General features: G+C 52.1%; 4 protein-coding genes across 10 annotated transcripts; 2 read left to right on the top strand and 2 right to left on the bottom strand.

Annotated features, from left to right (window-relative positions):
• The first annotated feature begins 47 nt into the window (after window positions 1-47).
• On the top strand, window positions 48-5,675 carry Ctsw (cathepsin W). Of its 2 annotated transcripts, none has more exons than XM_026396625.2 (10): window positions 48-181; window positions 2,696-2,780; window positions 3,551-3,664; window positions 4,066-4,217; window positions 4,471-4,567; window positions 4,647-4,727; window positions 4,811-4,936; window positions 5,112-5,176; window positions 5,251-5,454; window positions 5,538-5,675. In XM_026396625.2, the coding sequence occupies exons 1-10, from the start codon at window positions 158-160 to the stop codon at window positions 5,646-5,648; spliced, it is 1,059 nt and encodes a 352-aa protein (XP_026252410.2). In that variant the 5' UTR covers window positions 48-157; the 3' UTR covers window positions 5,649-5,675. The 2 variants fall into 2 exon arrangements, with proteins under 2 accessions (XP_026252410.2, XP_026252408.1); XM_026396623.1 differs by lacking the exon at window positions 48-181 and adding an exon at window positions 2,158-2,244.
• Window positions 5,676-5,944: 269 nt separating this feature from the next.
• Window positions 5,945-10,215, bottom strand: Fibp (FGF1 intracellular binding protein). Its single transcript, XM_026396488.2, has 10 exons — window positions 10,047-10,215; window positions 9,646-9,844; window positions 9,322-9,448; window positions 8,320-8,420; window positions 7,648-7,781; window positions 7,203-7,311; window positions 7,063-7,126; window positions 6,712-6,798; window positions 6,528-6,625; window positions 5,945-6,066 (listed from the first exon to the last, which is right to left on the bottom strand). Exons 1-10 carry the CDS (start codon window positions 10,129-10,131, stop codon window positions 5,997-5,999), a joined length of 1,074 nt encoding a protein of 357 aa, XP_026252273.1. The 5' UTR covers window positions 10,132-10,215; the 3' UTR covers window positions 5,945-5,996.
• Window positions 10,216-12,780: 2,565 nt separating this feature from the next.
• Ccdc85b (coiled-coil domain containing 85B) lies at window positions 12,781-13,873 on the top strand. 2 transcript variants are annotated; one of them, XM_077797431.1, is made up of 2 exons: window positions 12,781-12,933; window positions 13,089-13,370. In XM_077797431.1, exons 1-2 carry the CDS (start codon window positions 12,876-12,878, stop codon window positions 13,286-13,288), a joined length of 258 nt encoding a protein of 85 aa, XP_077653557.1. In that variant the 5' UTR covers window positions 12,781-12,875; the 3' UTR covers window positions 13,289-13,370. The 2 variants fall into 2 exon arrangements, with proteins under 2 accessions (XP_077653557.1, XP_026252294.1); XM_026396509.2 differs by having other exon boundaries at window positions 12,781-13,873.
• A 1,077-nt stretch (window positions 13,874-14,950) lies between these two features.
• Window positions 14,951-20,495, bottom strand: Fosl1 (FOS like 1, AP-1 transcription factor subunit). 5 transcript variants are annotated; one of them, XM_026396616.2, is made up of 4 exons: window positions 20,394-20,495; window positions 18,233-18,427; window positions 15,727-15,834; window positions 14,951-15,370 (listed from the first exon to the last, which is right to left on the bottom strand). In XM_026396616.2, the coding sequence occupies exons 1-4, from the start codon at window positions 20,493-20,495 to the stop codon at window positions 14,951-14,953; spliced, it is 825 nt and encodes a 274-aa protein (XP_026252401.1). The 5 variants fall into 5 exon arrangements, with proteins under 5 accessions (XP_026252401.1, XP_026252402.1, XP_026252403.1 ...); XM_026396617.2 differs by lacking the exon at window positions 15,727-15,834; XM_026396618.2 differs by lacking the exon at window positions 18,233-18,427.
• Between the last annotated feature and the right edge of the window lie 2,091 nt (window positions 20,496-22,586).

The raw sequence follows: 22,586 nt of genomic DNA, 5'->3' as shown, positions 1-22,586 counted from the left end.
GCGTTGCCCACGTCTCAAGGCGGGACCAGACGGGAAAGGGCCGCGTGTCCAGAGATCCCCCTGGGGCCAGGCTGCGAGCGGGAATAGTCGCTCCTCCCTGCCCTTTCCCATCCCTGTATATCCCCACAATCGCATCCAGTGTGGCTGCCAGGAGGGGATGTACCGAGAAGGGAACGAGCAGGTGAGTCCTGAGGTAAGCCCTGTGAGCTTCAGGCTGAAAGGCTGAGGGTTAATTCCCCGCTCCTGCCACCGTTCTTCCCAGCCTCTGGGATGAGCATTTAAAAGTCACATTCATAGTGCAGCCTGTAATCCCAGTGATTCGGAGGCTGAGGCAGGAAGATGGCAAGTTTGAGACCAGCCTCGGCAACTTTGAGAAACCCTCTCTCCAAATTAAAAATAAAAAGGCTGAGGATGTGGCTCAGTGGTAGAACGCCCCTGGTTCCAATCCCCAGTACCACCAAAAAACAAAAGAAAAGCAACCCTAAAACATAGCTCATTAAAATAAAAAAGACAGCCAATAACAAAGTGTTGACAACGGTATGGAGAATGGGAGGTGTATGTATGCCCAGGAGAATTGAAGACATGTATACACACACACACACACAAAAAAAAAAAACTAAACACACTCTTCACTGTATATGAAAGCCAAAGTGTAGAAACAACCCAATGTCCATCAACTGATGAGTAAACAAAATGTGGTACCTCCGCACAAGTGGAATATTATTCAATCATAAAAAGGAATAAAATACTCGGGTTGTGGCTCAGAAGTAGAGCACTTGCCTCGCAGTTATGAGGCACTGGGTTTGATCCTCAGAACCACATAAAAATAAATAAACAAAATAAAGATTTTGTGCCTATCTACATATTAAAAAAATCTTTAAAAAGGAAATACTGAAATACATTATAGTATGGATTAATCTTTAAAATAATACACCCAGTGAAGGAGCCAGGCACAAAAAAACACATATTCCATTTATATAAAATATTCAAAATAGGAAAAGAGAAACTAATGGTTTACCTTTCCAGGTAAGGGGGGAACATGGAATGACTGCTAATGGATATGGAATTTTTTAAACTGTTTAAAAAAATGTTTTTATATGGGGTTGGGGGTGTAGCTCAGTGGTAGAGTGGTTGCCTGACATGCATGGGGCACTGGGCTCAATCCTCAGGACCACATAAAGATGAACAGGTAAAATAAAGGCATTTCTGTCCATCTACAATTATAAAAAAAAAATTTTTTTAAAGATGTTTTGTAGTTGTAGATGGAGAGCATGCCTTTATTTTATTTATTTTTATGTGGTGCTAAGGATTGAACCCAGTGCCTCACCCATGCTAGGCAAGTGCTCTGCCACTGAGCTATAACCCTAGCCCCCAGAATTTCTTCTGGAATGATGAAACTGTTCTGAAATTAGTAGTGATGGTTGCATAACTATGTTAATATATTAAGCAACTCAGCAAGACTCTGTCTCTAATATAAATATGGGCTGGAGATATGTTCAGTGGTTAAGCACCCCAGGTTCAATCCCCAGTACCAAACAAACAAACAAACACAAACATTGAGCCTACTCTCTGTAGGCCTGTCCTGAACATTGAAGACAGGTAAATTGGACATCTCTGGTATGATTGGGAGGCAGATGCCAAGTGGGCACAGGAGCAGCAGGGGCTCATGGGGCTGAAGAAGGTTATACCACAGGACAGGGGAGCAGGGAAGGCTTCTTGAAGGAGGTAGCCCTTGTATTGACTAACTCATAGGAGAAGCAAGAATGATTCCCCAGGGGGTACTGACCAGCCTCTATCCTCACCTGGTTGCCATGTGTCTGAGGCCTATAATCCCCTGGGTCTCCCATCATGGCAGCGGTGCCTTTATTGTCACTGCCCACTCAGTATCTATCCTTGTCTCTTTCTGATCCATCTCTGTATCCCCAGATTTTCCCAGAACAGTGGCCTAGAGCACTGTTAAATAAAGAAAAAGGATTGGGGTGGGGAACAGCCAGGCAGATAGAGGGACAAAAACATGAATGCCCGAGGCAGCTTGTGTGCTCTAGGGGTCTACCCCTACCTCAAGCCCAGCTTCCTTTAGTGGTTTCTCCAGCTCCACCCACTCCAGCTTGGTCTGGACAGCTTCCTGCCCATGCACACATTTGGGGCTGCACCACCATGGCTTTGACTACCTGCCTCTTCGCCATCTTGGCCCTGTTACTGGCAAGCCTAACCCAAAACATCACAGGCTCCCATGGAGCCCAGGTAAGTGCTCCCAACTTGCTCCCCGTACCCTCCCCACTACCAGTACCAGGTCCAGGATCATCCCTTCAGAAACAACTGACTTGTCGCCAGGCAAGATGGCACAAGCCTATAATCTCAGCAACTTAATGAGACCCTCAACAATTTAAAGAGACCCTGTCTCAAAATAAATAAATAAGGACCAGGGATGTGGCTCAGTGGTAAAGCTCAACTGATTTAATCAAAAGAACAGGAAGGAAAGAAGGAAGGAAGGGTGGACTTGGCTTGCCATGCCTATTTCTCGGAGGGAGTAACAGAGACTGGAAAGGTGGTTGCTGTGTCCAGGCTCACAAAGGAAGACCAAGAAGGATAATTCACTGACACCTTAGCCCAGTCCTAGGAGATGGAGCTAAGGTGGGGTCCCAGCAATGACTTTTCCACCTGTGCTTTCTCTTTCATCTCGATTCCTTGCCAGAATCTAGGTCCCTGGCCACTGGAGCTGAAAGAGGTCTTCAAGTTGTTCCAAATCCAGTTCAATCGGAGTTACTTGAACCCAGCAGGTATCTTGGGTCATATAAATCTCCAGTCTAGCCCCCACTCCAAATAGATGAAGAACTTGAGGCTCATGGTGGGAGATAAGCTTGGCCCAGGCTACTCACTTCAGCAGGGCTGGGGATATACTACTTGGTTCTCCAAATGCACATGTAGGTACAGGAAGGAGCATCCTTTGCCATGTTCCTGAAGGGAAGATGGCAGCTGTTGGGCATCTCTCCTAGCCCTGCAGTTGATTTCCCTGCCATTCCAGGCAGTGGAAAAGGAACTACCATCTAGTCATGAGTTCATTGAACAAGCACCCAAACATACCCATTTTGTCCCCAAGGTCCCTCTCTCCCTCTCTCCCCATGAGCTGCCAACCCAGCTCCTGTCCGCTCTGTCCTGGATCTCCTCTTCCATAGGGGGCTATCTGGACCCCATTCTTCCACCCTACCCTGTTCCAGCTCCTGATCTGTGGTCAGAGGTGTGAAGAGGAGGTGGCGGATGTGGCCTGGCAGGAAGCCGGTCTCCAGCCACTCACTTTCCCTTCTGAGTCACTCTGCCCTTCACTCAGCCTCCCCAGGGTGGGAAGATGCTCCTCTTGCTGCCTCTGGGAAAGTCCTAACTCTAGGTGGGTTGGGTAACCACTTCCTCGCCCACTGTCTACCGTAGAGCCTGTAGGGGCTACAGGAAAGGAGCCAGTGCCCACCTAGGTAGGAACATGCCCGGCCAGTGCCCACTTCCTGCCTCTGAGGGGGCTTGGGAGTCAGCCTGAGATAACTCTCTTTTGGTGTAGAGTATGCTCGCCGCCTGGACATCTTTGCCCAGAACCTGGCCAAGGCTCAGCAACTACAGGAGGAGGACTTGGGCACAGCTGAGTTTGGGGTGACACCATTCAGCGACCTCACAGGTACCTGGACCCTCCTGGGCAACAAGTGGCGGGTGGGAAAGCTGGAACTCCTGTAGGATATACTGGTAGAGCAGACGAACAGAACAGACTTTCTACTTTGAAGACCAGAGGGTGCCTGTCCCAAATCTCAGACTGCAAGGGCAGGAACTCAGCCAACCTGTCCCAGCCCAGCTCAAGGGCTAGAGGCAGCAGGTGAAGCATAAGGTACCAGCAAAGAGCTTCGTGTGAAGAGGAGGTGGCGGATGTGGCCTGGCAGGAAGGTGGCGGATGTGGCCAGTACCCTTATCTTGCCACCTCTGAGGGACCCAAATGGCCAAGGATGTGGATGGCTAGGATGGAAGGGGCAGAATATGGAGAAAATGGGGTCAAAACTGACCTCTGTGGCCCTGTCTGTCCCCCAGAGGAGGAGTTTGGAAAGATCTATGGACACTGGAAAGCAGATGGGAGCCCTAGCATGGGAAGAAAGGCAGGGCATGAAGAGGCAGGGAAGCCTCTGCCCTCCACCTGTGACTGGCGGAACGCAGATGGCATCATCTCATCTATCAAGAACCAGGTATCTGGGGCCGGGGTTGTGGCTCAGTGGTAGAGCACTCGCCCAGCACGTGCGAGACCCTGGGTTCAATCCTCAGCACCACAAATAAATAAATAAATAAAGGTATTGTGTCCAACTACATCTAAAAAATAATTTAAAAAAAAGAACCAGGTATCTGCCCTCACCTGGATAGGTCTATCCGTATGCAGCCCAAGGGTGGGAGAAGGGAGGATAGGCCTGAACACCCACGGTGCTCTACCCTCTAACCTCCCAGGGGAACTGCAATTGCTGCTGGGCCATGGCTGCTGCAGGCAACATCGAGGCCCTGTGGGGCATCACATACGGACAGTCCGTGGAAGTTTCTGTGCAGGGTATGGCTGGGAGAGGGGTGTATGACAGGGAAAAGAGAGATAGGGGCCTGGTCACCCACACTGACCCTTTCTGCCCCAGAACTGCTTGACTGTGGCCGCTGTGGGGACGGCTGCAAGGGTGGCTTCGTCTGGGATGCATACATAACTGTCCTCAACAACAGTGAGTATCCCCATCGCTAGCCATGCACAGGGCTGGGGGAGATTCAGGAGCAGAGGCTCCTTCCTTATCTTGCTTGTCTTCAGGTGGATTGGCCAGTGAAAAGGACTACCCATTCCAGGGGCACACCCGGGCCCACATGTGCCTGGCCAAGAAGTTTAAGAAGGTGGCCTGGATCCAGGATTTCATCATGCTGCAGGAAAATGAGCAGAGTGCGGCCAGGGTGGACACGGGCAGGGGATGGAGGGGCTGAGGGACAGAAACTAGGATGGAGGCACCCAGACTGGCCACAGACAGAGGTGGGGGGTAGGGGGAGAAAGGGACACCCCTATGACAAGAGTAGCAACCCCAGGGCAGGCAGGACCTGATTGCACCCTCCATTTCCAGCAATTGCCTGGTACCTGGCTACCCAAGGCCCCATCACAGTGACCATCAACATGAAGCCACTGCAGGTGGGTAGGGTAGGACGTGGGAGGTGGGGCATATGGGATGGGTGGGCTCAGACTTAACACTTCTGCCCCTGTAGCACTACCGGAATGGTGTGTTCAAGGCCACACCCACCACCTGTGACCCCCGAGTTGTGAATCATTCTGTCCTGCTGCTGGGTTTCGGCAAGAGCAAGGTGGAAGAGGGGATACAATCAGCCTCTTCTGCATCTTGTTGCCGTCCTCGCCCCTCCACCCCTTACTGGATTCTGAAGAACTCCTGGGGGGACAACTGGGGTGAGAAGGTGAGTAGGATCCATTGCAAGAGGGGTCAAGGTAGAACAGGCCCTCTCCCACCTTCTGGCCTTGATGTCCCCTAACTTCCTAGGGCTACTTCCGACTGCACCGAGGAAGCAATACCTGTGGCATCACCAAATACCCACTCACAGCCCGTGTGGGAAAACCAGCTAAAAAGCAGCCAGTCTCCTGCCCTCCCTGAACGTGTCAGCAGCCTGCTGGCCCCTCCTGCATGCAGCTGCCTCTACATAGGCCCTGCCTGAGGTTTTTGCCTATCCTCCCAATCTTCTATACAACTTGAATAAACCAAGACAAAACTCTTGGCTCCTCGGTATACTTAGCTGGGGCATGGAGATGGCATGTGGGGGAGATAACAGACAGTACCCCTGACCTGCCCCAGTCCCAGAGGGGCTGGCATACACCAATGACACTCAGGTATACACAGGTATACATGGCACATGTCCCCAAATGCTCCTCTCCCTAGAGTGAAGATCAGTCTTCAAACTTATGGCAACTTTATTTTCAGTGTGCTCAGGATAGAAGAGGAGCCTCAGTCATGATAGAGGCGCAGGAGGCAGCCACGGAGGGTGCCCATGTACCGATCCCAGAGGGTTGGGTGCCTGTAACGAAAGCAGCAACAAGTCTTCATATATACATATATATTTTTGGGGGGGGGGTGGGAGGGGGTTGGGGATTGAGCCCAGGCTTGTTCATTACTGAGTTACAACCTTGGCCCCTTTTAAAATTTTTTATTTTGAGATAGAGTCTTGCTGAGTTGCCCAGGTTGGCCTTGAACTTGTGATCCTTCTGCCTCAGCTTCTCAAGTAGCTGGGATTAAGGTGTGCACCACCATACCCAACAAGTCCTCATAAATTCTTGTGATTCTTCTAATTATTATCCTCAGTTTATGTGAGGAAACTGAGGCATGGAGAGGTTAAATAACTTGCTTAAGGTCATACAGATTCTAAGAGGAATCCCTAAGGCAGCAAGATAGGGAACCCTGAGTCTGCAGGAGGGTGAACCCTGGCAGGTGGCCAGCTGGATCAAGGCTAAGCTAGACACAAGGTCTGGGGTCTCTCACCGGAAGCCATCCAGGGAGTGAACAGATGCTGAATACTGATTCAGGAAGAGCCGCACGTCATTTAGTGGCCAGTGGTCAGAGCGGCAGGGTTCCACAAACTGTGGGTTAAAAAGAACAGTATCACCAGTACCATCCAGAGATAGGCTGGGTCAGGGATCCTAGGGTGGCAGGAAGCACATCTCACCTTCTCAACGAGGTCCACAAACAGGTCTCTGACATCCTTATTGTGGGTCAACTTGGCAGCCACATTCACCAGTCCCCGAGACAGGTTCTGTGGGGCAGGGACCCTGGGAGTTCTGCTTTCTGCCCAGAAGGAGCTGGGCACAGAGGCTATAGGGTGAGGGGGAGAGGCCCCTCCTCAAATCTATCCACCTCCCTCAATCAACCAGGTCCCTTCAGTTTATAAGCCTGTCCCTCCTCACAGGCAGGCAGAGGGAGCAACATCACCACCTGCCAGTTAACCTCAGGCAATAGCACAATTGCCGGGAGGGGTAGGCTGAAGATGCCAGGGGAGAGGCTGGACAGGGCCACAGACCTTGAAGTTGGCTTCCATCTCAGAAAAGACGCCGAGCTTTCCCCGGAGGGCAGTGCATACCAGGCTACAGGGAGAAAGGGTTATGCCTAGAGCCATCTCAGCCCCCACTTCAGGCCCTGCCCATGGACTCCCAAGGTCACCTCTTGTGCAAGTCCAGAAGGTCCTTGTCAGCCACTAGCACCTTGAGTTCCTTCAAGTCCTGGAGAAACTCCTTATCTAAGTCCACATCCATATCGTCCACCTGGGAGTCTGTGTGAGGCCCATGAAGGGAGTTGGGGTAGGTAATAAACCCATCCCATAAGATGCTGAGCATTCCTCACCCACTACCTCATTGCAACCCATGGAACAAAAGAGAAAATGAGGTCTCAAGGTGGAGTGACAGGTGCCACTTTGTAGAAGCAGTGGGCTCTTGCTCTGCAGATAAGGTGTGTGGGGGAAAGCAGACTATGAGCAGAGGTAGCCTGGGTGGGGACCTGAAGACAAAAGGATGCTGGAAACTGGGCCTACAGGAGGAACTGCAGGTGGGAACCAGGCCCTAGGAGGGTAGGGAGAGTATCCAGGCACCTGGGTCAGTGGGGGCCTCACCAACGGCTCCAAGAGTCCAGTTCTGGATCATGAGCTCAGCACAGAAAGCAAAGTCGCCGAAACTCAGATACTGTAGCTTTTTCTTCCCTGTCTCAAAGCGGTTGTTGGCAAAGAAGACGATGGCTGCATAGTCCCTGCAGGGAGGAGGAGGCAGGTCCTCTCAGTGCTTGAAATTCCTTTTCACAGTGCCTACAATAATGTCCTGAATATTAAGCTTACTAGATAAATGTTTAGTGTGGAATAAAAAAAAATTCCTTCTTAGCAACAAGCTCCCACAGGCAACCTCAGCTGGGCATCCAAATTCTGGCCTCTTTCTGTCCTAACTCATTGTGTGAAATGTCTCATGTCACTTCTCTATGGGACTCTTCATCTGTGCACAGAGAAGCATTCAGCCCAGGTTTATTAAGGAATAATGTGGAAGAATACAAGGGTACCAGCTACCATTACTGAGCACTTCCTAAGTACCTTCATGTGTCACCTCATATCAGACCAGATGCAAAATGGCAGGACAGAATTTGAATCCAGGTCAGTCTGATCCAAAGTACAGACCAGAAGTGGGATAGCCATCCCCCTAGTAAAGCTAGGAGGTGGAAGAAGTTGAGATGAGCAACAAGGGTCAGACTTAGGGCCCAGGGAAGGTGTGTGCAGAAGGACAGATGGCCGGCCCCTCACCTGGCCAATCGGTCAGAGAGGAGGAAGTGTTGCTGGATGTTATCCACCAGGGAGCCCCGCATTTCCTCCACCACCTTGAAGACTCGCTTAAAGTTGTCAAACTAGAGGGCATTTAGGGGAGGAAAGAAACTGGTTAGAATGTGCTCACCCAATGAACTGCTTAGTGAACATCCCTCTCTCTCCTAACCGCCTATTCAGTTGGCAGATGCTGATTTAGCACTTGCCAGTTCTTCCACAAACTACTAGTTATTAGTAGCTATTATCAATTCAACAAATGTTTGCCAGCTTTTGTCATCTTGCCTTGAATAATTAATATTTACTCACTTTTGTTTTCTTTTTCGTGGTGCTGGGGATGGAACCCAGGGCCTTCTGCATGCTAGGCCAGTGCTCTACCAATGAGTGATGCCCCCCGCCACCCTTACTCCTCTCTCTAAATGTAACCCCAATTTGCACCATCATGTTCTCTTGAGTCTTCAGGAACTTAAACAGGAACAGACTTTCCTAAGTCCTAGGAATTCAAAGCCATACTTGGGGAGCTCATGGAAGCCACAGAAGAAGGGCATCAAAGGCTCAAAAAGCTTACTTCTCCCTGGCACTGACAAAAAGTCTTGTGCGGAAGACTTTAATTTCAGGAAGACAGATAAGGTCAAAAATAGTACCTTCCAGGTAAAAGCAACATGAACAAAAGAAATCCTGGGAATTGAGAAATGAAAGCCTCGAGAGGTCTGCAGGGAGCAGGAGAGGCTGAAGATTAAAGGCAAAAAGTGCAGTTTCTACCCAAGAGGTAATGAAAATTTATGAGCAGGGGAGAGCCAAGGTCAGATGTGTACCTATGAAAGGTCATCCTGGCCATAGGGAGGGGATGACTTAGAAAGAACAAAAAGATTGGGGGAAGAGACTAGGCATGAAGCTGCTGCCACAATCAGAGGCTGGAGGTGGGACAGTAGCCTAGGGATGGAATAAAGGAGAGGACTGAAAATGGACTTTGGGTGCAGTGCCTACCTGTCTCCGACAGCTCTTGAGAGTGATGCCTGTTTTGGTACTGATGTCGTCCAGGTCTTTCTTGGTGCCCTTGGAGAGCTTCTTGCCCAAGACCTCTCGAACAAAGGCCTCATCAAAGGCATAGTATCTTGTGGAAGCAAGAAGACACCACTAACTCTTCATAAAGGAGGGGAAAAGGGGTCCTGGCAGGGCCTGGGGCTGGCCTCATCTTTCAACTTTCTTAGTTCTTAAGTAAGTCCCGTCCCTCCCAGACCTCGGTTTCAGCCTGCAAAACAGGTATAGGGTCAGACTGGTTGACGTCCCCACCATCCACCAGGTGAGCACCTCTCAATGAGCAACGCCTGCCGGGAGGGCGGAATCTGGAAGATGAGTTGGTGCAGTAGCTTGGGTGGCGCGTGCAGCAGGCGCTCAAGCATGTGGAAGGTGCGGTAATGGTCCATAGTGTCGCTCTGCAGCACCGCCGCCGTGGCCCCTGTCTGCTCCAAGATTCCCGAACGCACTCTCAGAGCCACAGCGTCGCTCACTGGGGAGTGGGTGCCATCATCAAGACCCAGCCCCCCTGACCCCTGAGTCCCTTCAGGAACGCCAGCACTAACCCTTCTACAAGCCTCATTCCAAGCCAGGTGACCACTTCCCTAAAGGATGTCTGAGTCCTGGCCCCGCCCCCTGTTCCATTCAAAACAACTGCTCAGCCCCACTGGTTCCCACAGAAGGACCCCCACAACCTGAGTAACCATCCAACCAGAGGCGATACACGTCCTCGTCGATAAGGGTCGTGTTCCCCACGAAGATGTCCAGTTCGCTGGTCATGGCGACGCCCGGGCCCGGGGCGCCCCGAGCAGGAGCTGGCACTGCCCGGGCCCGGCGCGCGGTTGCCGGGCCACTTCCGGGAGCGCAGAGATTACGCTCCGAGCACCCGGAGCCAGTGAAGGACCACTTCCGGAACGGAGGGGGTGGGGCGGGGACAGCTAGGAAAGAGGTGGAAGCCTGTCTGTAGAGTAGCTGCTCCCTACACTGAGATGGATATATTCCAGATCTCTCGCTCTCCCTACTCTGTTGACCCGAACTGTTTTCAGCAGGGCATCCTAAGTGCCTCCCGCTCATCTCTCCTGCCCCACAAATTCTCCCCTCACTTCCTTTCACCATCTCTGCCCTCCTGGGGCCTCTCAACTTTGATCTGCATCCTAAACATCACAGGGCTCTCTCTACCCTAAGTCTCTCCTCTGCAAAATGGGTGTGGGGTCCTACTTCCAAGAGCTCTTTCTGGGGATCCCTCTCATCATCCTGCAATTGAGCACCTTCCCTGGACACAGGGCATCTGCTCCCACCATGGTTTTAACCACAATCCTCATTCTCACACCATCTTATTGGACTAATCAGAATGCCTTGAGCCAGCATCCACAGGGTTGCCTGTCTACTAAGTCTCTCCGTATTGTCTTCCCATACGCCCCTCAAAAGCTCAACACATTCTAGACAGACGTTTTGCTCTTCCCAGATCTCTTCCCTATCTCAGTGACAGCCCCAATATCCACCCAATTCTCACACTAGAAACCTGGACTTTCGCCCAGATTCCTCTCTTTGCATTTGCCTCCTGAGTATCTTTAGTATCTGTTTCACCCCCTCCACTCCCACCGACACAGTCCCAGCCCAGTCTGCCTAGCTCTCCTTGTTCACTGACACAATGTTACTAATCTCCCTGCCTATCCCTGCCTCCCTTCTCTCCTCACAGGGTCCATCCCACACAAAGTCGCTGAACAATCTTTTTTAAGTGCATAATTTAAAATTTACTCCCCTGTTTTAAATCCTTGTGGGCCTTTGGAAACTCTCCAGTCTAGTATTGGAATTTCTTAAGGATTTTAACTGAATGTGGTAGTGAATGCCTGTAATCCCAGGGATTCAGGATGAGGCAGGGGAATGCAAGTTGGAGGCCTGCCTGGGAAAGTTTAGACCTCGTCTCAAAAAGAAAAGAAAAAAAATTAAAAGAGGTTGGGGATGTAGTTCATAGATAAAGTGCCCCTGGGTTCAATCCCCAGTATTGCAAAAAGAAAACAAGAAAAAAAAATCTGGCTTCCACCTACTCTTCCACACCACTTTCTATACACCTCTGTCTTTGAAAAAACATCAGGCTACTCTCATTGTTCCCAAAGCAGCTAGGCTTTTTGGAGCATCAGTGTCTTTCACTCTGCTATTCTCTCTCCCTCACATAGTTTTCTCTCTACTTGGCAAAGTCCTATTCACCTTTCAGGGTCAAATTGCATATCACCTTTTTGGAGAAATCTTTTGGGAATCCTCTAGACTATACTTGAGGACTCCTTTTTATGTATTTTTTTTTAAGAGAGAGAGAGAGAGAGTTTTTTAATGTTTATTTATTTATTTTTTTAGTTTACGGCGGACACAACATCTTCGTTTGTATGTGGTGCTGAGGATCGAACCCGGGCCGCACGCATGCCAGGCGAGCGCGCTACCGCTTGAGCCACATCCCCAGCCCACTCCTTTTTATTTTTATTTTTATTTTTCCTTCTTGGTTTTGGGGATTTAACGCAGGGGTGCTTAACCACTGAGCCACATCCCAGCCCTTTTTTATATTTTTATTTTGAGACAGGGTCTTGCTAAATTGCTTAAGGCCTCAGCAAAGTTGCTGAGGCTGGCTTTGAATTCACAATTCTTCTGCCTCAGCCCCCTAAATGCTAGATTCCAGACGTGTGCCACCACAGCCAGCGTTTCTTCTTCTTTTTGGTATTGGAAATGAACACAGGATCTTAAGCATGCTTGGTAAGCGCTCTATCACTGAGCTACACTCCCGGCCCTCCTCCAACATTTTGCTTCTTGTTAATTTCAGCATGTTTTCTTCACCAGATTTTGGACTCTTTGAGGTCAAGATCAGGATCTTGGTCAAATTTACTTCTGCTTGAGCTTCACACACAATAAAGGTTTATTGAATAAACGAATCCCTTGGATGTCCAATTCCCTGGGAGGAAGGGTAGACTGATAATGAAGCCAGGACATTTGAATTCAGGATCCGGAGGAGCTAGGAGTAATGCTTAGAGAGCGAAGACTAGAATTCCACAGAAGATAGGAGAGAATGGAAAGCTATCCGTCTGGTTTCCGTCGCGGATTGGGCAGGAAGGAGTCAGAAGCGGTGGCCCAAATCTTCGTTCTCAGATGAAGCTGAGAGGCTTAGGCTCAGGATTGATGAGATCTGGAACTTGGAAGGACTAAGCCCCTCCAAATTGAGTTAAGACTGGCGCCAGGGGTCGCGATCCCTCCAGTCGGAATGGGCGGGAAGAGGCGCTCAGCGCTCAGTCCCCGCCCGTTTCCGAAGAGGCTTGCCGGATTGGTTGTCCTTTGGTACCGTCACGCAGCCCCGCCTCGGCGCGCGTCCCGCCGCGTGCCCACCCCCGGGTGGTTGCTGCAGCCTACGCTACCTCTAGCACTGCTGGCCGCCCGCGGAGCCGGAGCCGGAGCTAGAGCCCGAGCCCGAGCGGCGCCGGTCCCAACGTCGGGCTCTTGGGCCGCGGCGGCGGGCGGGCGATGCCCCAGCGGCCTGACCAGCCATGGAGGCCGAGGCAGGCGGCCTGGAGGAGCTGACGGACGAGGAGATGGCGGCACTGGGCAAGGAGGAGCTGGTGCGGCGACTGCGGCGAGAGGAGGCGGCGCGCCTGGCGGCACTGGTGCAGCGCGGTCGCCTCATGCAGGAGGTGAATCGGCAGCTGCAGGGTCACCTGGGCGAGATTCGGGAGCTCAAGCAGCTCAACAGGCGCCTGCAGGCCGAGAACAGGGAGCTGCGCGATCTGTGCTGCTTCCTGGACTCGGAGCGCCAGCGCGGGCGCCGCGCCGCTCGCCAGTGGCAGCTCTTCGGGACCCAAGCATCCCGGGCGGTACGGGAGGACCTGGGCGGCTGTTGGCAGAAGCTAGCCGAGCTGGAGAGCCGACAGGAGGAGCTGCTGCGGGAGAACCTGGCGCTTAAGGAGCTCTGCCTGGCGCTGGGCGAAGAGTGGGGTCCCCGGGGCGGCCCCGGAGGCGCTGGGGGCTCCGGCGCCGGGCCGACCCCAGAGCTAGCCCTGCCTCCTTGCGGTCCCCGCGACCTAGGCGACGGGAGTTCCAGTACCGGCAGCGTGGGCAGCCCCGATCAGTTGCCCCTCGTCTGCTCCCCGGATGACTGAGGGCGCTGCTTCTACGCCGACGCTCTCCAGAATTGCTTCCTGAGCGCCAGGACTGCTGTGGATCTCCGGACCTCGACGGTCGCTTCGGCAGTGTAATAGGGGCCGCTGCCATGGACTAAGAATCCCTGACATTGAGGAAGGCCCCCCGCTCTCGCTGGCGGGGTAGCAGGGGGACTGGAGGCTGGAGCGGAGGGACTTGCTGGGGGTTGGGTGGGGACTAATAAACTCGGACGGAAGCGGAGCCTGAAGCCTGGGCAGCATCTGTCTAGGACTCGCCGGGGTTGGGGTGAGGGAGGGAACGCTAAGACGGGGTATCATTCCCTTCTAGAGGGACTGCTTCAGAACTAAGGTGGCTTACTTCCCGCATTACTGGGGATCCACTGGGATGGGATGCAGAAAGGTCTTACTCCACTGTCTCCCCCCCCCCCCCCCGTTGGTTGCCCGGATAGGCCGTAATCAGCCCCCTGAAGTGGCTCCAGCTCCCTTCCCGGCTCCTTCCTGTCCAAGACAATGGGGCAGGAAGCAGGTGTTGGGGACCTAGAATCCACTGGCCGGCTCCTCGGAAAGTGGAGGGGGCATAACAGCGCCCCCTGTGGCGCACGCAGGAGCACTGTGGGCCCCCAGGGGGAGAAATTAGGATCTTAGCTTGCACCCCACGTCATTCTCACCTCTTGGTCCTGGAGATGAGGCAGAGCATACATAACCCTATTTATCAGATAAGACAGTTGAGGGCCAAGAATATGACCAAAGTCACTGCAGTGAGTCAGGAGCTGAGATCAGAACCTAGAACTTCTTACCCCAAATTGTCTCTTTAAAAGCATCTGGATCCAACCAGGCATCCAGGCCAAAGCTTCAAGCCTTTTATTCCATTTTGGCAGGTTTGTATAAAAATACTCTCTTTAGGAAAATAAATAGCAGCTGCCCTCTCTGGGAGGCTTGGATTTCCTGGAGCTAAGGGCTTCTCAGAGCTGGGGGCTGCAAGTCAGCTCATCACAGAAGCCTCTGACACCTCCTGAGCTGTGCCATTCAGGAGGGGCTGGCAGAATGCTCTGGTCCAATCACCTGGAGCTGCTGGCAGTGGGCTGGGTGAATTAGTGTTCTAGGCTGGTAAAACAGCACCTTCTGTTAGGGGGTAGGGTTGGCTGGGTTACAGGATAATGGAGTATAGTAGGTGTGGTCTAGAAGGGGTTAGGAGCTGCCAGAATTTCTCTGTCATAAATGGGAAATATTTTGTTTCTGATTTAGTGCAACTTGTGATGGAGAGGCCAGCTCTAGAGAAACAGTGGGCAGCTTTGGTGGCCCCAGGCTGGCTCTACTGCAAAGCAAAATATGCTCAGTCTCATCTGGAAGGATGGAGAAGAACCTGCTGGTATTGGGCATGGGATATGGTCCAGGCCAGCTGGACTAATGGGGGGAAAAGGAGATGTTGACTAGGATAGCACCTGCAGGGGATGGTGCTGGGTGCTTCACAAAGCGAGGAGGGTGGGAGAACCCAGGGGGTCAGAAGATGGGTCTCCACTGCTGCTGCTACTCTTTCGATGAGCTGAGGCACAGGGCTCAGGGGTGCTGGGATAGGTGAAGACCAGACTGGGGGTAAAAGGGGTCAGAGAGGGTGTAGTCATGAGTGTGGGGGTGTGCAAGGCCTCAGGTTCAAGTACAGGCCCTGGGGAAAGGGAGATGCAAGGTACAGGGCGGCAGGGGGCTGGTGAGCTGCTGGTGCCCCCTGTACTGCTGGTACAGCCTGTGTCCCTCTCCTTGTCTCCCTCTGGGATTTTGCAGATGGGGCGGTGAGCTTCCAGCACCAGCTCCAGACGCTCCTTCTGCTTCTGTAGCTCTTCAATCTCTCTCTGCAGTCCAGATTTCTCATCCTCCAGTTTGTCAGTCTCCTATAGAGGGTTAGGAGAAGAGGAGAAGATGAGGACTGAAGACCCTCAAAGCCTTCCCTGGAGGGAGGTTGGGGGGAAGTAGGGGTTTGGAAGTTCCCTGCAAATCTGGACTGCAACTCCCATAAGCCCCTGGGAGAAAATGGGCACGGGCATGACTCCCATCAGGCCCAGGGCTTCTTAGGAAATTGTCAGCTGGCTTCATTTGGTCTCTGTTGAGAAGCGTGCTGCAACTAATTTTTAATTACCTTGTCCTCGTCCTTTTCGCAGGACAAGGAGCTAGGATGGGGCATGGGGGCTAATGTACTGGGGTCCCGCGGACTCCTGGGATCAGGGTCCCTAAATCGACCAGTGCTCACCGCCTGCAGGAAGTCAGTCAGTTCCTTCCTGCGATTCCTGCACTTGGCCGCGGCCAGCTTGTTCCGCTCACGCCTCACTCGCCGCCGCTCTTCCTCCTCGGGGCTGATCTAAAGGGAGGGGATGGGGGCGTCAGTGAGGCGGTGCGCGCCACCGGCCGCCTGGAACTCGCCCTCTGCGGAGGGCACCGCAGCGCGGGGTCACAACCCTCAACCTGTGATTTAGTGACCACCACCCTCGGGCTGGTTCTCCGTACTCAGGCGCAAATCCTCCTCACCCCTAGCTTCAGTGCCTACTTCTCTACCGAAATGCCCTCGCCTCCCACAACACTTAACCCTTCTCATCTCCCAGGACCAAACTCAGAAGCCCTCGCCTCCATGAAGCCCAGCTAGAAGTGAACTTTTATCTTCTGAGCCCCTAGGTCAGGGTTATCCCTGTTCCCAGGACCCTTGTCCTTTTGGATCTCTGGTAGGACAAATCTCTTCCTGCAGGAACAGTGACGCCTTAGTGGGGCTCATGAGTGCTGCTGAAGGCTTTTTCTTTTTTTTTTTTAGTATCTCTATTCTATTTATTCATTTGTATGTGGGGCTGAGGATCAAACCCAGGGCCTCACATGTGCTAGGTAAGCACTCTACCACTGAGCTATAGCTCCAGCCCCTGCTGAAGGCTCTTTATTGGGAGCCTTCCTGTATACCATCTAAACACTTTATTTAGGTTTGTAGGCTTTGCTTGTTTTTTTTTTGTTGTTTTGTTTTGTTTTGTTTTGTTTTTTTTTGCGGTGGGGGGGATCTAGGGACTGAACCCAGGCCTAGTGCATGGTAGGCAAGTGCTGTACCACTGAGCGACATCCTCCAGCATGCATGCATATGTGTGTGTATATGTAGATATGTATGCATTTTATACTAGAGATTGAACTCAGGGATGTTTTGTTGGTGGTTTTTTTTTTTTTTTTTTTTTTTTTTTTTTTTTTTTTTAAGTACCTGGGATTGAACCCAGAGGCACTTAACCACTGAGCCATATCCCCAGCACTTTTTTATATGTTATTTAGAGACAGGGTCTTGTTGAGTTGCCTAGCACCTCCCCAACGAGGGAGGCTTTGAACTCAAGTTCTGCCTGCCTCAGCCTCCCAAGCTGCTGGGATTACAGGCCTGCACCACTGCGCCCAGCCCCCAGGGGCACTTTTTACCACTGAGCTACATTCTCAGCCCTTTTTATTTTTTATTCTGAGACAGGGTCTCACTAAGTCGTTCATGCTGGCCTTGAATATGAGATCCTCCTGTCTCAGCCTCCCTAGTTGCTGAGATTACAGGTGTGGGTCCCTATGCCTGTCCCCTACATATATTCGTATCCAATTTCCCTTGTAAGGAACTGAAGCCCAGAGAAGATGAATAATATGTTTATGTTCTGGAACAGGAATTATTATCTATTTCCTCACTACTTGCAATGAATGAGAAGCCAACTAATGTAGGCCCCCTCCCTCAGGAAGACCCCACTCATAGCTCAGCCCCAACCCAGTAGTACCCAGGATCAAAGGGTCACACTCAGGACAGGGACAAAAGAAGGAAGCACAGGAGTGGTTACCTTTGCCTGTCTCTGTGGCTCATGCTCCAGTTCCCTTCCCTAGTTGGTTACAAAGGTGTGGTCACATGCACCCGTGGCAAATCACATATCTTCCAGGGTTCCACCCTCCCTCCCTATCCTCTACCCAGTGTTCAGAGGAGACTTTTAAATGTGGAAACCTCACCTCACTATTGTTTCATATGCCCAGGAAGAAAAAAAGAGCATTTGCCTCCTTAAAGACCCTTTATGTCTCATTCATTTATTTTGGGGAAGCCAGAACTCTTAGTTCCCTCTTCCTGGAGTCTTTTGTCAGCTCCCAGTGACACAGTGTGGGTCAGTGGTCAGATCTGACTCTAGAGTTGTGTAGACCTGGGGCTAAAGCCAGTCCTGTCTCATCACTCACTACTTGTATGATCTTGGGCAAGTGAATACCTCACTGTGCCTTCATTTTCTTGTCTGGAAAATTATAAAACCAAAGTAACCCCCCCCAAAGGGTTTTTGTGAGGATTAAATGAGATAGGAAACCTTGAGACCTGGAAAGTAGCAAACCTTCTTGTTCCCATTCCCCCTGCCCCACTATATAGACTGCATTAGCCTACCTCTTCATGTATATCATCAGGGAAGAGACCCTCCCATCTTTCCACAGGCAAGCCTTATACTCTTTCTCCTCCATTCTTGCTCCTGCATGGCTTCTGCCTATGCAAATCTTACCCTCCTTTCATGCTAGCATGCTGCCCTCCATGGGGAGCATCCCCTGATCCAGAAGTGATCTCTTTACTATCTGAGCCTCCCCCTGGACTCCTATCACTCTCTGACTTGGGCAGAAGTCACCAGTGACACTGCCTTCCCTCTTCTAAACCTGAGTTCTCCTTTCTAGAAAGAGCTTGTCCCCTGTACCCTATCACTCCTGTGGGCAATCAGAACCAGCACAACACCTTGGCTTCTTACCTGTTCACAGGGCCTGCGACGCACCCCTGCAGGTGGCCCAAGGGTCCGAATGACTCCTGGCCGGGGTTGTGGGGGGCTGTATTGAGGGTAGGTCAGAGGCCTGGGGTAGCTGCTGGGTCCCAGGAAATGAGGCTGTACCATCCACTGCAATTCCTGGCTGCCACTCAGAGCATTGATGCTTGGCACGAGGTGGAACTTCTGAGGGATAAGAAACACAGGTTCAGGGATGAGGTCTATGTGTATCGAGGGCCTGTCCACTGTCAATGCACATACCGGTTCTGGGAAACTAGAACTATCACAGTTTGGCAATCAGAGAAACTGACTTGGTGGCAAATCTTGTTCATGAGCTGTGTGTCTTTGGGCAGTCACACAGCCTCTCCATGCCTTTGTTTCCCCATCAGAGTTAATTTTCAAGCGTGAACTGCTCAGCATTGTTCTAGTGACTCATAGAATTGGCACAATAGTATCTTCATTTTCAGACAGGAGAACAGTTGTCCACAACTACACAGCCACTAAGTAGGAAACGGGATCTGAGCCCAAGTGGCTGGGCTCTTACCTACTTCTGCACCCACTGGAACAAAGAGGAGAATTACAGTCCTAGCTCCCAGTGTGGCTATAGGAATGTATGTCACAGAGTCTAGTAAGTGGCAGATGGCAGGTGTCCAATGCTGAGAGGCTGTGATGGGCAATAGCCACTGTTCTGGATTCATCTGGTCCCAATTCTACAGCCATTTACTGACTGTGATTCTGGGCAAGTTATTTGATTTCAATGTGTCTCAGTTTCCTCATTTTAAATATTATAGGTAAAGATTAGAGCATTTTATTGATGTGAAGCAGCAGAGCTTTAATAGCTCTGAAATCACAATTGGAAGTTTTAAAAATTTAGTGGCACAAAATAATGTTGTTGTTGTTTAACTATGGGGTTTTAGAATCTATGAAATACGGTAAATGCGGTGGAGAGCACCACCACAGGAGGCGCCCATATTAGCGACCCCGCTGTTGCCTGTGACCATTCCCTTTCAGCCTGAAATCTGAGGAGTGGGTTGGGATGGGGATTCAATGCTCTGTGAAGAAAACTGGGTTCCAGCCCTGTGGCTGGGTCCTGGGTGTGGGCGCCCAGCTGTCTAGGAAGCGCTCCACAAGCCCAGGCAAGTCCCGACCACGGTGGCATTGGCTCAGAGGTGCGGACCCAGCGGGCCAGTGACCCTAGTTCCGGGATCAAGGAACCGCCAGCGGCATCTCCTGCTCCTGAGGTTGTCCAGGCCCGGGCCGCTAGGGGCCAGGAAGGGAGGGGCGCCCGGGGTGACTCAGATGCCGTGACTCGGCCGCCCGCCGTGAGTCGGCGGAACGAACGCAGCTCTTCCCTCCCCTTGGCGACACGTGCTCATAGCCCCTCGACAGGAAATGGGCACCTGCAGCCTCCCGGGTCTCTCCAGTGGGCAGTGGGCGCCGTCGGTGCCAAGAGTCGGGGACGCGGGAGTTGCCAGTTGCATGACCCGGTGTACGTCCCAGCACCTCGCGCTATTTGCCGGGTCCGGCGTAGAGGTGGAAAGCCACTCTCCCAGAACCCATTATATTCCACTGTCAGGCCCACGGGGTCCACTACGCAGAGAAAGGGATAGTGATTTGTCAACGCGGTAGAGAAGGACGGACAAATGGACAGGCACACGGACGGTCCTAGACAGACTGTCAAGGATTCCCACTCTGTCCAGGCTGGTTCTCATGGACCCCGTCTCCCTCCTGGGACGGGACATCCCCACAGCCCAGCCCCGGGATCCCAGGAATTCAGCCTGAGATGGAGAGCTCAGTTGACCCTGTGTTGGGCAGGCTGAGGCAGGTGGGAAAAAAAAAAAAAAATAGCGGTGAACAGGAGGAAAGAAAGACGGTAACGAAGACTGAGGGATAGGGACAGGCAGCGAGTGGGCAGGGGGCAGGCGAACGAAGGGGGCGTTCGCAGATCTCCTTCGCGCACGTAGCGCGCGTTTCCCTGGGTATTGGGGGAAATTGGCCCCTGGAAGGCAGAGAATGGGCAGGATCCTCGTCTCTGGCCCCCGAACCCCGTCCCTATTCCTGGTCCCGGCCTTAGCCCGGGATGTACCGGAACCGATCCGGCGTCCCAAGCGTTGTCCACCCTGGGACCGCGGGTTCCGGCGCCTCTCACCTGCTGAGCTGCTGCCTGCGCCGCGGCGGGGGGCTGCGCGGGACCGCCGTACGCGCTGCCGGCCCCGGAGCTCGGTCCGGGTTCCCCGAAGTCTCGGTACATGCCCTGGGCTGGCTGCTCTGTGGGGTCCGCGTCGGCGGCAGGGGTTCTGACTCACTCGCGCCTCGCAGAGTCTTTTCTTTTTATGAATGAAAAGTTCTCGGGCGGAACCACTTCGACCGCGGGGGGTGGGGGCGTTTCGAGGCGGCGCAGGTCACCTCGGGGCCCCACCTCTCCAGACGCGCCGCCTTTCGCTGGTCGGCACCGAACTTTTCCACCCATCCTACAGTCAACAGCCGACTTTCCTTCGGAAAAGGGGCTGCCTTTGGCGTCCCCCAGCCACCGCGGCGGGCCCGCCCCCTCTGACGTAGCTGCCCATACATGGTGCAATTTCCTCGCCGCGCCCAGGTGGAGCGGAGGATTCCCCCGCGGATTTACGCACCTGCCCGGAGCTTGGCGCCCCGCCGGGTCCCGCCCAGAGCACCGATCCAGAGCCGGCTGCTGGCGCCGCGGCCCGCGCCCCCAGTCCGCTCCGGCCTGGGCTGGCCTCGGTTTCTGCTTTCATAAAATAGGACGGAGAAGGTGAAACTGCCTGGAAACTGTAAAGTGAATTACTAATGTGATGGATGATAATGATTATTTACTAGATGTTTATTTCTATGCCAGGAACCATCCCTATCGCCACGCAGGGTTTCACCTTGAGGCCCCTCCACTGGCATTGTTTTAAGGCTCCAGCTACTGTAAAATGAATAAATGAAAAACCAGGGTTACAATAAACAAGGTGATGCTCTGATCTGCTCACAAATACAACGAAATACAATTGTGTTACTCAGGCTCATTTCAGGAGCAACCATCGTTTTTTTAATTCAGCGCTCCTACAGGCAGTGGGAACCTGCAGTAGGACACAGGAGTCCTGAGGTCTGCTGAACGCCAACTTCTTTTTATTTTATTTTTTTAAATATATTTGTTTTTTAGTTTAGTTGGGCACAATACCTTTAGTTTTTCTATTTATTTTTATGTGGTGCTGAGAATCGAACCCGGGGCTTTGCATGTTCGAGCAAAGTGAGTGCTTTACCACTGAGCCACAACCTCGGCCCTAAATGCCAACTTCTTGACTGCCAATGGTATTCTGGAATTGTGTGTAGCCAGTCTTGGAGCATGTCAAAAGTCTGCACGAATGAGAGGCCCTGGCCAAATATCCTTGGGAGGTAGGTACCATCATTATCCCCATTTTTCAGATGGAAAACTGAGGCTGAGAGTTGTTCACTAAGTAAGGTGGACAACTCAGGGCTGTGGGAGCTCCAGGCCTAGGCTCAGGCAAGTTTTCAAAGCCCTCAAAGCTTCAGGGACAGCTTTCCACGTGTGCAGAATGTCAGTGTTGAAAGGGCCAACCTAACCTCCCTCCCTATTTCCTCCCATTTTATAGATAAAGAAATCGAGACCCAGAAAGAGTAAGGAGCTGCCCTGGTCACACAACTACAAAAAGAGAGTTGAACTTTCCTGCTTTCCACTGATACTTCCTGTTGACAGCTCCAGTCTTGCCTGGGACCATAGGGAGCAATGGTGGTGGTGGTCCCAGGCTGCCTTTCTGGGAAGCAGCGGCCAGGGGTCTGTGGGTGCCCTCAAGACTTAAAGACAGGAGGACAGTTTGGCCCTGAGGTTCTAGTCTCAAGGTTACCATTTTCTGTTTGTGTGACCCTGGGCAGGTTACCTTCCCTGAGCCCCAGTCCCATCTGGGCCTCCCTGCTGACCTCATAGGGCTGCTGTAGGATCAAATGAGATCACAAATGTGAAAGTGCTTTGTAAGCTGTAAAGTGCTGTGAACTCAGAAGGTGCTTACCAGCCTAGTACCCCTCCCTTGCCCTGGTTCTACTCAATGCTTGTCTTCCTCTAAAAAGAAAACACAGCAGTTTACCAGAATGAGAAATACAGTGTGTGTGTTTGTGTGTGTGAATGACACAGAGAGGCACACAGACAGAGATAGTGTTTTTGAGATAATGGGACCCATGGGAAGAACATGAATGCTGAAGTCAGACAACTCTGGAACTCGGGGTTCTGGGTTTGAAATCTGGGTAGGCTGCTAGGTTGTATGACCTACATGAAGCACTCAATCTTTCTGAGCCTCTGTTTCCCCATCGGTAAAATGAAGACATG

The sequence above is a fragment of the Urocitellus parryii genome, chromosome 4 (assembly GCF_045843805.1).
Source record: "Urocitellus parryii isolate mUroPar1 chromosome 4, mUroPar1.hap1, whole genome shotgun sequence".
NCBI lineage: Eukaryota > Metazoa > Chordata > Mammalia > Rodentia > Sciuridae > Urocitellus > Urocitellus parryii.
Note: the sequence above shows the minus strand (reverse complement) of the source record. Positions and strands in the feature narration are given on the sequence as shown.